The sequence below is a fragment of the Rhinatrema bivittatum genome, chromosome 4 (assembly GCF_901001135.1).
Source record: "Rhinatrema bivittatum chromosome 4, aRhiBiv1.1, whole genome shotgun sequence".
NCBI classification, from domain to species: Eukaryota; Metazoa; Chordata; class Amphibia; order Gymnophiona; family Rhinatrematidae; genus Rhinatrema; species Rhinatrema bivittatum.
Window position 1 is genome coordinate 345,148,795 of NC_042618.1, and position 14,733 is coordinate 345,163,527.

The 14,733-nt window shown below is 46.1% G+C and overlaps 1 protein-coding gene across 1 annotated transcript in view; it reads left to right on the forward strand.

Moving 5' to 3' along the window:
* LOC115090938 (acyl-CoA synthetase family member 2, mitochondrial-like) overlaps positions 1–3,301 on the forward strand; it is a 115,790-nt gene extending 112,489 nt beyond the window's left edge. Inside the window, exon 16 of the mRNA XM_029600629.1 lies at positions 3,051–3,301. Within this exon, the coding sequence (XP_029456489.1) occupies positions 3,051–3,101 (51 nt within the window). The 3' untranslated portion in view covers positions 3,102–3,301. The remainder of the gene's footprint in view (positions 1–3,050) is intronic.
* Positions 3,302–14,733: the final 11,432 nt, after the last annotated feature.

Below are 14,733 nucleotides of genomic sequence, written 5' to 3' on the forward strand. Positions count from 1 at the left end.
TTCTCTCTACTCCTTCAGGCTTGTCCACTCTATTGCAGATCTTAGTATCATCTGCAAATAGACAAACTTTACCTTCTACCCCTTCCGCAGTGTCACAAAGATACAAGTACATTTTAAATTGCTATGCGCGTACATTTTGGGGTTTACATGTGTGGCTGGGCCTTGTGCACAGTGGTGTAGATTTTCAAAGGGTTACACGCGTAAGATACGCACGTAACCCCCGAAAACCTACCCCTGCGCGCGCCAAGCCTAATTTGCATAGGCTCGGTGGCGCTCGCAAGCCCCGGGACACGCATATGTCCCGGGGCTTTCAAAAATGTGCGGTCTGGGGACATGGAGGCAGGCCGGGGGCGGTCCGGGGGCGTTCCTGAGTCCTCCAGCACAGCGGCCATGCTGGAGGTTTGCACGCCTACCAGAGGCAGGCGTAACTCGGCGAAACAATGTGGGGGGGATTTAGGTAGGGCTGGGGGTGGGTTAGATAGGGGAATAGATGGGTTAGATATCGGAGCGGCCTTGGAGGGAACGAGAAAAGCCAGCAGGGCTTCCCTTGGGCTTGGCGCGCGCAAGGTGCACAAGTGTGTACCCCCTTGCTCGCACCGACCCTGGATTTTATAACATGTGTGCGGCAGCGCGCACATGTTATAAAATCGGGTGTAAATTTGTGCACGCCGGGTAGCGCGCACAAATGTACCCCGCGCGTGTAAAATTTAAAATTGGCCCCATTGCGCGCATTTTACAATAAGCCCAGCCGTGTGCGTAAACCCCGGTACGCACCGAAGTGCTGGGCCTCTCGAAAGGGGCGGGCTGGGACAGTGCCATTCGACGTTTTCCCGGGAAGCATGCACTGGTGAGAGGGGGCGGGGAGGAGAGGGGAAGAGGGAGGAAGGTTATGTAGGGAGGGGTAAGGAAGTTGGAGCGGACTGGGAGGACCTGGGGGAGGCTCGATTGTGTCGCTGAGCGTATTTTGCAAAAATTCCCCCCCGTGCATGCCGCCTGCACATGCGCACATGCCCATCAGATTTTATAACATGCGCGCGCCAGTGTGTGCATGTTATAAAATCGGCACATCCATGTACGCGCACACGCTGCTTCTAAAATCGACCCCATAATGAACAGAACCAGTCCCAAAACTGATCCCTGTGGCATTCCACTTATCACGGTTCTCTCTTCAGAGTAGGTTCCATTTACCATTTCATGCTGTCTCCTATCAGTCAACCAGTTTGTAATCCACACCACCACCTTGGCAATCACTCCCAAACTTCTCATTCACAAGCCTCCTATGTGGGACTGTATCAAAAGCTTTGCTGAAATCCAAGTAGATCGCATTGAGTGCTCTTCCTCGGTCCAATTCTCTAGTCACCCAATCAAAAAAAAATCAATCAGATTTGTCTAACATCACCGTCCCCTGGTGAATCCATATTGCCTCGGGTCCAGCAAACCATCTGATTGTAGATAGTTCACTATCCTTTCCTTCAGTAGAGTCTTCATTAATTTTCCTACCACCGAGGTGAGGTTAACCGGCCTGTAGTTTCCAGCCTCCTCTCTCCTACCATCCTTGTGAAGAAGAACCACAACTGCACTTCTCCAGTCTCGCGGCACCATTCCTGTTTCCAGGAATAAATTGAACAACGTGCTGTCTGAACGATCCTGCCATCGGGTTCAACATTACATAAGTTTGGAGGTTAATTTACTGTCTATAATCTTTTTAGGTGAGGAGTATTGTTGTAATTAGGGAGGACTGGACTGTGTTTATATTCATTTTCACATCCAGATGCTGCTGAGGATTGCTGTGGTGTGAGTTACAATCCCAAAGCTTTCAGGAGTTTAGTCATTTGGACATCTTGATGGCTTACAGTTTGAGCAAGTGCATTTTTATTTTCTGTATTGGAAGTTGCTCGGAAGAAGCCTGCTTCATGGGGCCTGCCCAGGGTTTCTACGTACATGATGATTACTTGGTTCAATTAAGACTACTTTTTTGCGCCACAGACCTGTAGCTCATCAAGACAATCATTATATCGGACAATCTGTTCCAATGGCTGTGTACTTAAGTGAAGTGTTTGGCCCTAGGATTGAGCATATGAGCAGCCCTTCTGCTTCAGGAAGAACACTCCGGAAGCTCCTTGGAGAATTCTACAAAAGATCCCTTGCTTTGTAGTCCAAGGGGGTTGCCAGTAGGTTGAATTGCATTTATTATTTCAGGGTTTCCATTTGTTTTACATTATTCTGTGGCCTAGTGTTTCTTTTTTTAAATTGTATTGCATTGCTATATTGTCTTCACATGTTATTTGTTTTTTAGTTTAAAGAATTGTGACTGCTTGCAATTCTATACTCTTGTTTCTTGTTAGGGGGAGTGAGTATTAAGAGGCGGATATGGTAATGGAAGGGATCGAATGGGAGGGTTGAGATTAGGGATGGGGTGTATGGCACCCTAAGGCATTTTAAGTGACTGGGGCCCAAATGGAGGACAATTGCCCACTGGGTCTAGATTGTGTTGTATTGCTTTATTTTTTTCAATAACAGATTTAAATTAAAACAGCCAATAGTGCCAAAAATGGATCTTTCAGAGCTTAGGCTGCAATTAGAAAAGGACAATTCTTTCAATGTCCTTTTTCTGTTCCTTTTTTTTTTTTTTTTTTTAGTCCTGAGACGAAAGTGTGCCATGCTCCTGAAAATCCTCCTCCCAGCTAGCACTTTACTAATCATCTTCAGATACATCTTTAATCTATGTAGAGTAATTGTATATGATCGGCAGCTGTAACATATGGTCTGCAGGGGAGGAGATGTTCAAATTTGGGCGTGTGTGCACACCCTCCCCTATCCCCCACCCACTTTAAATAAATGTTAATATCTAAAATGTAGGAATAGGAGTGACAGAGCCAAGACCTGGGTAGTTGAGAGTGCAAGGAGTCCTGGCAGTGCTGACCATTAATCCCTGAGATGGTTTTGAGGTGGTCCTAAGTGCTTGGTTCATAGGCGCTTCCTCACATATATTTTCCTTCAGTCTCTTATCAAACTAATGTTTTCTTTCTCATTCTGGTCCTGATTTTTAGGTTCAGAAATTCAAACTGCAGGAGATTATAGAGAAGCAACTGCAGCTCTGACCCAACCCAGAGAAAGAAGGAAGTTGAAAACCCAACACAGACGATGTCCTCTGTCCTCATCTTTTCATTTTTAACCCTCTGGAACCTGGACATTTGTTATGAACACCATTACAGCTTAAACCTATAACAATCCTAACCATTAGCACCAAAGCCTTAAATAGTCATTCTTAAAAAAAATAAATAAAAAAGACTGACTTGATCCTTGGAAAATCGCTTTTTGCATCCATGGTACCTGAGTCCACAGGTAAACTGAAACAAGATGATGAGAGAGAGCCAAACACAGGATTGTTGGCCTATTTGCAAAGCCAAATTTAATTCTGGTAAAGACATCTATTGTCCACTACCCAATACTCCTCCTTCCTCCAAATATAAACAAATGTCCCAGGACCCTACTCATGAAGAACTGGATTCAAATCTTTTAATTCAGACACATAGTGAGAGTTTTGTGCGCTGGTAAAGACACAACCATCAGGTCACATTAGTTAATTCGGGCTGTTCCAGCACAGAAAGACCCAATGTGTTTGGCATCTGGAGCCCAATAGGGTTACTAAGTGACTCTTGTTCCTAAGATGCAGACTGAGGCAGTCCTAGTGTTTGGCTTATTGTGGGTGTCGATTTGATGTACCTCCTGTTCCTAGTGAAAGAACAAGTTCATACCTAGCAAAAGAACAAAACCCAGACTGCCTCAGCCTATATCTTACGACCTGGTCAGCCTTACAGCTTGGTTTCCTTTTTGTTATTACAGCAGGAATAACCCTAGCATGGAAAAATCATCGGGCTGGATTTAAGGATTTTGCTAAATTCGTACATACCAATAAACAACTGTGGTGTTGGATGCATTTAACCAGCCTCCTAAAAGATGAAGTGGGGGAAAGTGGTATCTGAATTCAAGAAAGCATGGGAAGGTTTAGAGGATCTGTAACAGTGGGAAAGCAAGAGTAAAGTGGGAGTTCAAGTAGGGTAATGATACTTTAAGAGGTGGGGAAAATGGGTAGATTAATTGGATCTGGGTATCTTTATCTGCTACCGATTTCAACATTTTTATGAAAATCAGAACGTCTAGAACAAAAATCAAGGTCCAGTCCTCTTTATTTTTTGTCCCTTTGACAGTGAAGAGAATTGGGGGTAGAAATTCAGGTCACATATATCTTGCAAATAGGTCAAAATGTTGATCTTAATCAGGAAAGTCCAAGGGAAACAAGGCAGACGCGCTGCAGGTTGTTGCCTTGTTAAAAATGTAACATCAGCGCTGCTTCTTGCACCATCTGAGGATTTCCAGTTTCCCACATTTGTAACATAAAACTTGAAAAACAGACCCAGACTGAGAAGTGCTTGGCTTGTGGAGGATCATGAGATTCCATTGGAGTTATTTTCCATAGATTGGAACAGACAAAAAAAATAGGGAAGCACAGCTCAAAGGCAGTCAGATTTTAGAGACGGATCTCAACATTTGCACATCTGAGAGATGTGAAATGTGAAACATCCGTGAAATGTTGAAGTGGTATGTTAGCACAGCCCACTGAATAGTAAGGTATGCTGAAATGCTCCTGTAAAACCTCTGAAGAGATTCAAAGCAGACTGAAAAATAAAGCATAATATTGTTATTTAGAGCTTTTTTTTTTTTATTTGTGTATTCAGTACTCATGAAAGCGTGCCAGACTGCTAGCATTAAATACCAAAGCCCTATATTATCCTCATGCACATACACACACAGCCTCACCAGAGAACAGGTACAGAATAGACAACAGTACTGCATGCTTCCTGTCCCCCTACCTCATACACTGCCCCATATCAGAACTGTTACAGTAAGGGCAGCGTTAACCAAAGAAAGCACCGGGAAAGTGTAAAGAAAAGCAGAAAAAAATGCTTTTCTGTACACCCTCCGACTTAATCTCATAGTGATATTAAGTCGGAGGCACCAAAAATTAAAAAAAGAAATCTGCCCGCCGATCAGCGGGTTCGAAAACGGATGCTCAATTTTGCTGACGTCCGTTTTCCAAACCCATGGTTGTCAGCGGGTTTGAAACCCGATGCTGGAAAATTAAGCGTCGGTTGTCGGACCCGCTGACAGCCGCCACTTCCGCTAAGAAGGAGGCGCGTGCCCAGGAGAAGGTGCCTGGGCGCTCGTCGGGAGAGTGTGTGCTCGCCTCGGAGCGCCGTCTCTCCCACACCCGCCTCGGCCTGAAAGTGTATGTAGATCAAAGATGGACACTTTATAGCCACGTTGCTGGCACTTTTTCCTTTCTTCTCTGACAACATTCCGATGTGGAAAATATGGTGATGCAAGGAGATAAGCTAATTCCGACTGTTTGCTGAAACCGATGAAATAAGACTGAGGAGATATGTGCACTGGAAGCTAGAAAGGAGGACTAGAACTTTCTGAGCTTGGAAAGACAAATCACCTGATTCCATACCATCGGATGACGTCACCCATCTTGTGTGGCTGTTTGGGATGCTTGGCCACGGAGAACTGCAAGGCCAGTGGTTTGGACAAGGACTGCATTAGATTGAGTCAGTTTACCCTCACTTGAGAGGTTTGACTTGGCCTGGAAGGTCTCCTGGGAGCTCAGGGCTCTGAGACATTGTCCTTGTTTTTTGCTCTTATTTTAATCCTGAGCCAAACTCGCTTGCAACCTTCTTCAACGTTTGTTTACTCCCTTTCGTACCCGGCAGAAACAGTAGGTTTTATTCAGCTTTGAGGATGGGCATAAACAGCCATTTCACAGAAAAACATGTAAATCTTCCTGGTTTCCTCTGCGCTGTCCAGGAGATGACTCAGACTCTGAGACCCTCCCGCTGGCTCCTGCCATGGAGGAGAGGTGACCTCATTGCAAATCAGGCCGAGAGCTTGGGACGGCTGGTTGACAGCAGGATGTCTGAAAAAACAAGTAGGACGGAAGACTTCAGTCTCAGCCCATTGCAATGAGAGGACAGCTCTGCAATGAGGCATGTTCAGCAATAAATATTAACACCATTCTGTTCCTCTGGGAAATATCTTTTATAAATCAGGCCCTGTGCGACTGTTTACTGGTGCAACTTTCCAGGGCTTAATCTGTGGGGGAATGCAGTTCCCCCACTTCTTTTTAGACTTAAGAGGTAGAGCAGCAGCGGGCATTTTGCTCCTGAACCTCTTCTTCAGGCAGCCTGCAGGGAAGAAGAGAAGAGAGGATGAGTCTGGAGTAGACAGAGCAGAGAACAGCTACTCTAATCCCTAATTCAGCCCCTTCTCTCCTGTTGTTTCCCCTCTTCTAGAGGAAACAGGAGCAGAAGGGGTGATACTGAAGCAGATGCTGCAGAGCAAAAAAAATAGCCACAAAAAGGGTTGAATTAGCACATGTTCGAAACTTATGAATAATAGTGTGAGTCATCAAGGTTTCAACCCTGTGTTATGGGAGTCTCTGTTTAGTGGACCCTTCGGCCGACCTGTTGGAGACGGGGAAAGATGGTCAAAGTCTCTAGTGAGTAGCAGGCCGGGAGGCAGATGTTCAGGCAGGACGAAGATGCTCTTCACCCTGGAAGCTGGTGCTTCCCTGGGAGGAGCCCGTAGGGGCCCGGCCACTGGGACTTAGGTGGCTTCACCCTTGGAAGCCGAAGCCCCCCCAGGAGGAGCCCGTAGGGGCCCGGCCGCTGGGACTTAGGCGGGTTGTGGATCAGATCAGGTAACTGGAACCAGACTAAGACAGTAGCAGTACTGCAACTGGGTTCGGGTTCTGGAACCAGACAGGAACTGTAGCGAGACTCTGGTACTGGAACCAGGCAGGAACAGCAGCAGGCACCGGGTACTGGAACCAGGCAGGGGCTGTAGCAGGATTCAGGTACTGGAACCAGGCAAGAACTGTAGCAGGCGGACTGGGGCCAACCGGGTACTGTAACAGGCTGGCAGGAACCAAACCGGTACTGAGCAGGCAGGCACGAACCAGCAGGTACTGTAGCAAGCAAGCAGGAATCAGCGGGTACTGTAGCAAGAGAGCAGGGACCAGCAGGTACTGTAGCAAGCAGGCAGGAACCAGGCAGGTACTGTAGCAAGCAGGCAAGAACCAGGCAGGTACTGTAGCAGGAACAGAGCGACGAAACGAAGCGAGTCACTCCGGGGCACAATGCAACAGGAAACCGGGAAACGAACCTGTTGCAAGGCAAAGACTGGATGGCCGCGGCCGGCTTATCAAGGCCGCGGCATCTGAAGTCAGAAGTTGGGCGGAGTCACCACTGGCGGGAAACGGCCTAGAAAAGCACCCAAGTGGCGCGCGCGTGCCTAGGAGCCAGGCGTCCATGGGAGGGTTTGGTTGGGGACGCCGCCAACCAGGGGACACCGCCAACCAGGCCGCAAACCAGGCCTCTGGAAGCGGGAGCAGGTCCGGGAACCCGGAGGTAAGGGCCTGGCTGCGATGCTCGCGGCCAGAACCGCAACATCCTAGCCTTGATAAGCACTAGAGCTCACCAGTTTCAGACGTGTGCTAATTCAACCCCTTTTTTGTCTATGTTACCCAGGGCTAATTTCTGGGGCAATAACCCAGAATGGTGTTCTGCCATCTTTTTTTTTTTTTTTTTTTTTTTTACAGGATGTAAGGAGAGAAAGAAGAGCCGGCAGTATAAATCAGTTCTGACTGCCCTACTACGTAAACCAGGTCCAGTTCCCTGCAGAAATGCAGCAGAACTGTTGGTGGCAGGATCACTGCTGCCCGCGCCATCCCCAGCCCTGGAGAAGGCAGAGCAAGGGAGCAGCTTACTCTGAGATGAGAGTATCCACATGGCCTTGATTTCTATGTAATTTCCTGGCACAACTGAAAGGCTATGAGAGGGGATGGGAAAGGACAAAAAGACATGAGGTGAATGCCCGCCGGCCTCACTGTTCTGCTGCTACTGGTTGTGTTCGCACGTATGTGTGTGTGTGTGTGTGTGTGTGTGTGTGTGTGTGTGTGTAGAGGAATTCACACCCAGCCTTTCCCCTTCCATCTCGTACAAGCCACACCTGGCCCCTGCCCACAGTTCCACTTCCTTTTTCTCTACAAATTAAGCCCTGCATCTCGCCACTTCCCTCCAGTTGTATCACATTTGTTCCTGCATCCCCTTTCTTTGTAAAAGCACACTGTGTCCATGCCTCCTTACATCCCTCCACATTTATGACGCCCTCTACTCCCAGTGTGGGCATATCACCGCAGAAAAGCAGGTGAGCAAAGTGGGGGAAATCCCTCTAGGAGGGGGGGGGGGGGGCGATGAAGGAAAAAGGAACAGCTTTGCCCATTTTACGTATTTAAAAAAAGGTTAGCAGGACAGCTGGTGAGGGGGCAGTAGAAGAGGCAATAGAGGAGGAGAATACTGAGAACCATGGGGTGATGGGAAGAGATCCGTGGCTTCTGTAAGGTACACTGTGTACTTCAGCCGAGGTACTGAGCATCCACAATAAGCACAAAGGGACTTTCCAGCTGAATCCATCCCAGTGCAGTACTTGCCAAATAAATATTTTTCCTTCCTAAATATTTGCTGCCTCCATTCCCACCAACCTGTTGATTTTGGTTATCACATAGATCAGGAGTGGCCAACTCCAGTACTCAAGAGTCACAAGCAGGTCTGGTTTTCAGGATGTCCATAGTGAATTTAGAGGAAAGAGTTTTGCCTAAATTGAAGGCAGCGCATGTAAATGTATCTCATGCATATTCATTATGGACGTCCTGAAAACTAGGCCTGTTTGTGGCTCTCGAGGGCTGAAGTTTGCTACCCTTGATGTAGATCCTGTCTTCATTATCATGGGAGGCGGAGGTGAGTGAGACATTGAGGCACATTGGGAGCAGAGCCTTAATGGTGATGTGCATCAGTTTCAGCTAATACACAGGGCTTCTGAAATTCAAAAGTGCTGATAATGTGTCACTGGGAAACGAAAGGGACTTCTTGGAAAAGTGCCCAGAACTTCACACGGAGGCTGTTGAGGGTCATACACGGTGTTCAACAGGAGCTTGACACACGTCCACAATCATAAGCTGCAGCACTACAAAGGCTTTGTGGTTTCCACACATTCAGCTGGGCCTTTCCAGCCTGAACTAGGATAAAGGGATTCCAACATAATAATCAGCGGGTTCTCTCCTACAGAAAGATATCCCAGACCGAACCTGCAACTTCCAGATCTGAGGCAGTTGGTCAAAAAGATGAACACATGAAATTCCTTTCTGGGATGTGGAGAATGATGAAAAATCTGTATAAGAAATTAATTCAACTCCCAAAGTGTTGAAGGTGTGACTCTTCTACTTGTGTAGCTCAAAATAGGCTCTTTAGGGCAGGGTTTCTCAACCCAGTTCGGTTTTCAGGATATCCACAATGAATATGCATGAGATAGAGTTGCCTGCACTACTTCCATTGCATGGATATTTATGTCATGCATATTCATTGTGGATATCCTGAAAACTTGACTGTCTATCCCAAGGACTGGGTTGAGAATCCCTGCTCTAGGGTTCTAGGAGCTGACTCGATGGATCAGTGACAGGATTGCACACTGCTTGTAGAGAGACGAGTTTGATTCATATCGTGTTTTTTGCCCCCCTTGTAGGCCTGGGATTGAGGATGCTGTGGAGGCAGTGTTCACAACCCCTGGGGAGAGGGAATTATAGTTATTGTGCAATGGCAATATCTAGAGGCTAGAAGGAGCCCTGCTGCGTGGCTTAGGACCATCACTGCAATGATGGGATTTAAGTAAGCTCAGGAGGGATATAAACAGGGCTAGATTAAGGAGTGGGCCAACTGGGCAATTGCCCAAGGTGCCAGCCAATAGGGCATTAAAATCGATCCAGAGGAGGAAGATCAGAAGAGGCCATGGGGTCATCCAGAGGAGCCCAGCCCGCTAGCAGCTGAAGATTGGAAGAGGCCGCAGGGTTGCCTGGCAGACCTCAACCTGCCAGCGGCCAAAGATCAGGGGAGTCCATGGGCTATCCGGTGGTCCCCAACCCACTGGCACCCATAATGAGGAAGAGGCCATGGGCCCATGCAGTAGAAGTGAAGAGGAGGACCCGGGGCTGCTGGCAGACAACCAAAGAGTTGGAGACAAAGGTGTGTGTATGAGTGTGTGTGTGTGTGTGTGTGAGTATTTGTGTGAGCAAAGAAGCATGTATGGAGAGAGGGAACGTGTGTGTGTGTGTGCTAGAATGTATGACAGAGAGGGAAAATGTGTGTGTGTGTCAGCATGTGTATGAGAGGGAACATGCATGTTTGAGAGCTTGTATATATGAGCATTGTGTGAGAGGGAGCACTTGTGCGTGCATATGAGCATGTGGGTGAGAGGGAGCATATGAGCATGTCAGAGAAAGCATGTATGTGTTAGCATGCGTGTCAGGAAGTGTGTATGTGAGCATTGTGTGAGAGAGGGAGCATGTGAGACAGTGTGTGTGTGTGTTTGTGAGCATTATGTGAGGGAGTGTATCTGTGAGCATTGTGTGAGGAGTGTGTGCGAGCATGTGTGTGAGAGGTAACATGTGAGCATATGTGACAAAGGAAGCATTCTATGAGGTAGTGTGTATGTGTGATCATGAGAGGTCTTGAACGAGTAGATGTGACTCGGTTATTTACACTTTTGAATAATAGAAGGACTAGGGGGCATTCCATGAAGTTAGCAAGTAGCACATTTAAGACTAATCGGAGAAAATTCTTTTTCACTCAACGCACAATAAATCTCTGGAATTTGTTGCCAGAGGATGTGGTTAGTGCAGTTAGTGTAGCTGGGTTCAAAAAAGGTTTGGATAAGTTCTTGGAAGAGAAGTCCATTAACTGCTATTAATCAAGTTTACTTAGGGAATAGTCACTGCTATTAATTGCATCAGTAGCATGGGATCTTCTAGGTGTTTGGGTAATTGCCAGGTTCTTGTGGCCTGGTTTGGCCTCTGTTGGAAACAGGATGCTGGGCTTGATGGACCCTTGGTCTGACCCAGCATGGCAATTTCTTATGTTCTTATGTTCTTATGTTCAGGTGTGTGTGAGAGCATCTGTGTGCAAGAGGGAATATGTATAATGTGTGTGTGAGCATGTGTGTAAGAGAGAGAGTGTGTTTGTGTGTATACTGTATATAAGAGAGAGGGGAGAAAGATGTGTGTCCCACTCCCACTAATCCACAGCAACCTTAGGGTGACTGGAAATCAAAAGTCCCAGGTATGGCGTGCATGAATTTTCTTTATCCTTATTAGGTTTATTTTTTTTGGGTTGCTTGCTGTGTCTGCTGTTTTGAAATATCTTATTGGTGTTTGGGAAATTAAAAAAAAAAGTATATGAGTTTTTAATTATTTATTTATAAAATGTATATACTGAATAACCTGTCAAACAATAAAAGCAGTTTATAGTTCACATACATAATAAAACCAATACAATATATAAAATAATAAAAACAATAAAATAAAAAAAAAACAGAAAAACACACAATAACTAGCCTGTTACAGACTGCTCTGCATCCACCATCAACTCCACAGTCCAGGATTATCAGCCCTTGTAGATATCACTGAACAATTTTAGGGAAAAATGTGACTTAATTCATTCCTAATTGCCAGTGAGCAATAGTAGTAAAAACCTGCTTTAAACCTTTACTGGTTCTAAACTTACATCCATGTGACAGCTCTAACTGTGCAGATTGTGAAAACTGAATAGGCCACTTAGAATTATGCCAAGTCAATTTGGAAGATAAATACTGTGGACCCTTCAAATGGAAATCACAAAAAATTATTGGATTTTCTATTTGTCAGCTGTTTTTTAAATATTCTTTTTATTAGTGTGTTTTACTATTAGGATTGGTTTTTATATTTATTATATTTTTTATTTGATGTTTGATGATGGTGATGGTTCCGTTGTTTCATTATTGCACTGCATAGAGAGGGAGCCTGAGTGTGTGTGTGTGTGTGTGTGTGAAAGCTTGCATATATGTATATGAGAGATCAAGTCTGCATGTGTGTGTGAAAGCCCGTGTGCATAAAAGACAGAGAACGAGAGCCTGTGTGTGTATGAGAGAGAGAGCTCTTGTATGTGTGTGTGAGCCTGCTTCTGTATGAGAGAGATCCTGCATATATGTGTGTGTATGTGTGTGTGTGTGTGTGAGCATGTGTGTGTGTGATGGAGGGAGAGAGATTGAGTGTGTGTGTGTGTGAGCATGTGAGAGGATGTATGAAAAAATGAACCTGTGCAATTATCAGGCTGATACAATACGGACACGCTAAAAAAAGTGTGTCCGCTTCAGCGCCCGCTTTTTGAACGCATACACAGGCCCGTCTCCTGGGTGCGCAATATATAATGCAAATGAAGGGTCACGCTAAAAGGAGGCGCTAGGGGCAATAACACGCCCCTAGAACCTCCTTGGCCCAGGAGAGGTGGCTATCAGTGGGTTTCGAAAATAGATGCTCAATTTTATGAGCGTCCGTTTTCCGAAACCGCTGACAGCCATGGGTTAGGAAAATGGATACTCGTAAAATTGACCATCCATTTTCCTAACCTGACCTGCCGGCACAAATTTATTTTTTTTTAATTTATTTTTTTACCTTTTTGGTTCCTCCGATTTAATATTGCTAGGATATTAAGTCGGAGGGTGTACAGAAAAGCAGTATTTTCTGCTTTTCTGTACACTTTATCCGGCTGCTCAGAAATTAATTACTGCCCTTGGGCAGATGCTAATTTTTTAGCATAAAATGTGCGGATTGGCTGCACATTTTTTTTCAGTATCCCAGGTGATTAACTAATAGCCTCATCAACATGCATTTGCATGTGATTAATGCTATTAGTTTCCGGGAGGGTTGGGCACGCGTTTTTGACGCACTAAACCCCATACTGTAGTGGATAGTGGACGCGCTTCAAAAACGCACTCGGCTGCGCGCTCTTTATAGTAGCGACCTGTATGTGTGTGTGTGAGAGAGGATAAAGTTTGTGCAGTCCTCCATGTCCCAATGCACAACAATCTCAGGGTGAATGTAAATCAAAAGATCACAGGTATGGAGAGCAGGAGATTTTTTAATCCTTATTAGTTTTAATTTTTGAGTGTTATTTCATGTGTCTGCTGTTTTGCAATATCTATGTGAGTTTTATTGAATATTCTATTCATTGGCTGTTTTGACATATTTTTTCTTTCCATTAGTATGGTTTTAATATTAAGTATGATGTTTTATCTCTCTTGATTTTTATGGCTTGATTTTTGTGAGGAATAATGTTTCTGTTTTTCCATTGTTGCACTGTATAATACAGTCGGGCTTGTTGCGGTTTCCAGTTCAGTTTTTGTCAGCAGTTTTCTATTTATACTTTATGATCTCCCTAATATCTGGTGTGGATCTGTCTGTGTTATGCATGTGTGATGTATTCTGCTATCACAGGTGTAGCTAACCGACATCTTGTGAGCTGCATGCATTGGTTGTAGTGTCAGTGAGTCTCCGAAGGGGGTTGCTGCAGGCTGTGGAAGGGTTGACAAGAACTTTACATAATGTGGAAGTACTGGAGCCGGGGGCACTCACTGAGTGAGCATATGAGCAGCAGCCTAACAGCAGAATGTGTATGTATGTATATGTGTGTGTCTGTCTTTTTGTCTTGAGTGACTGTTTGGTCTCTGAGAGTGACTGCATCCATGTGTGTCTCTCAGAAAGTGTGTGTGTCTCTCTGAGAGAGGAACTGTGTGTGTGTGTGTGTGTGTGTGTGTGTGTGTGTGTGTGTGAGAGAGAGAGAGACAGAGTATCTGTGTCTGAATGATTGTGTGTGTCTCTGTGAGAGACAGTGTGTGTCTGTTTATATGTCTGCCTCTGACAGTGACTGTGTGTGTGTCTGAGTAACTGAGTGTTTGTGTCTCTGTGTCTGACATAGTGTGTGCCTCTGTGAGAGTGACTCTGTGTGTGTCTGTCTCTGTGCCTGAGTGATTGTATCTCTGAGAGAGAATGACTGTATATATGTGTGTGTGTGGGTGTGTATATTTCTGTAAAATGTAATGTTAAACTCAGTATATATAATAAATCCCTTATTTTGAATTTAAAGAAAGAAGTAACATAGTAACTGTTGCAATTCTGCCCATAGCAGGAGCTATGGGCAGCCTCTCACCTCTCCTTCTTCCCTTTTTTCAGCATCTTCAGTGGCCCGGAGGCCGCCAGTGTTCCTTTGCGCGGCCAGAGCCACTGCCTGTCCTTGCGGCGAAGAGGCCACCGATGTTCTGGCTCCTCTCTGCTTTGCGGCGGGCCCGCTGCCGCCGTCAACCCCCGTGCAGTCTGGAGACTGCCAACACTCTCACCTTGCTTGGCGGCAGGGAGCTGCCTGAGTGCCGTCCTTGCGGTCAGGAGACCGCCGACAGTAATCCTATGCAGCCCGGAGGCTGCCGAATTTACCTGTCCCCTCCGTGGGGACGGGCCTTCCTCCTCGGTCTTTTCTGTGGCAGGGAGCAGCTCTCAGCTTCTTCCCTGCGGCCTGGACACCACTGCTTGCATCGGGGCCTGCTCCATGGCCCAGTCTTCCTCCTGCACTGCAGCGGCAGGGATGTCGCTCTCCAGGGTCCTGCTGTCCAACTCCTTAGGCGCGAGGCTGCGCCTCCTCTGTATATTTAAAGGGCCAGTGTGGGAGAGGTCTTCCTGTGATGTCATCATAGGAGTCACCTCTTCAGCCCTACAAAAGGGTCCTGTCTTCATTGCTTCATTGCCTTCGCAAGGAG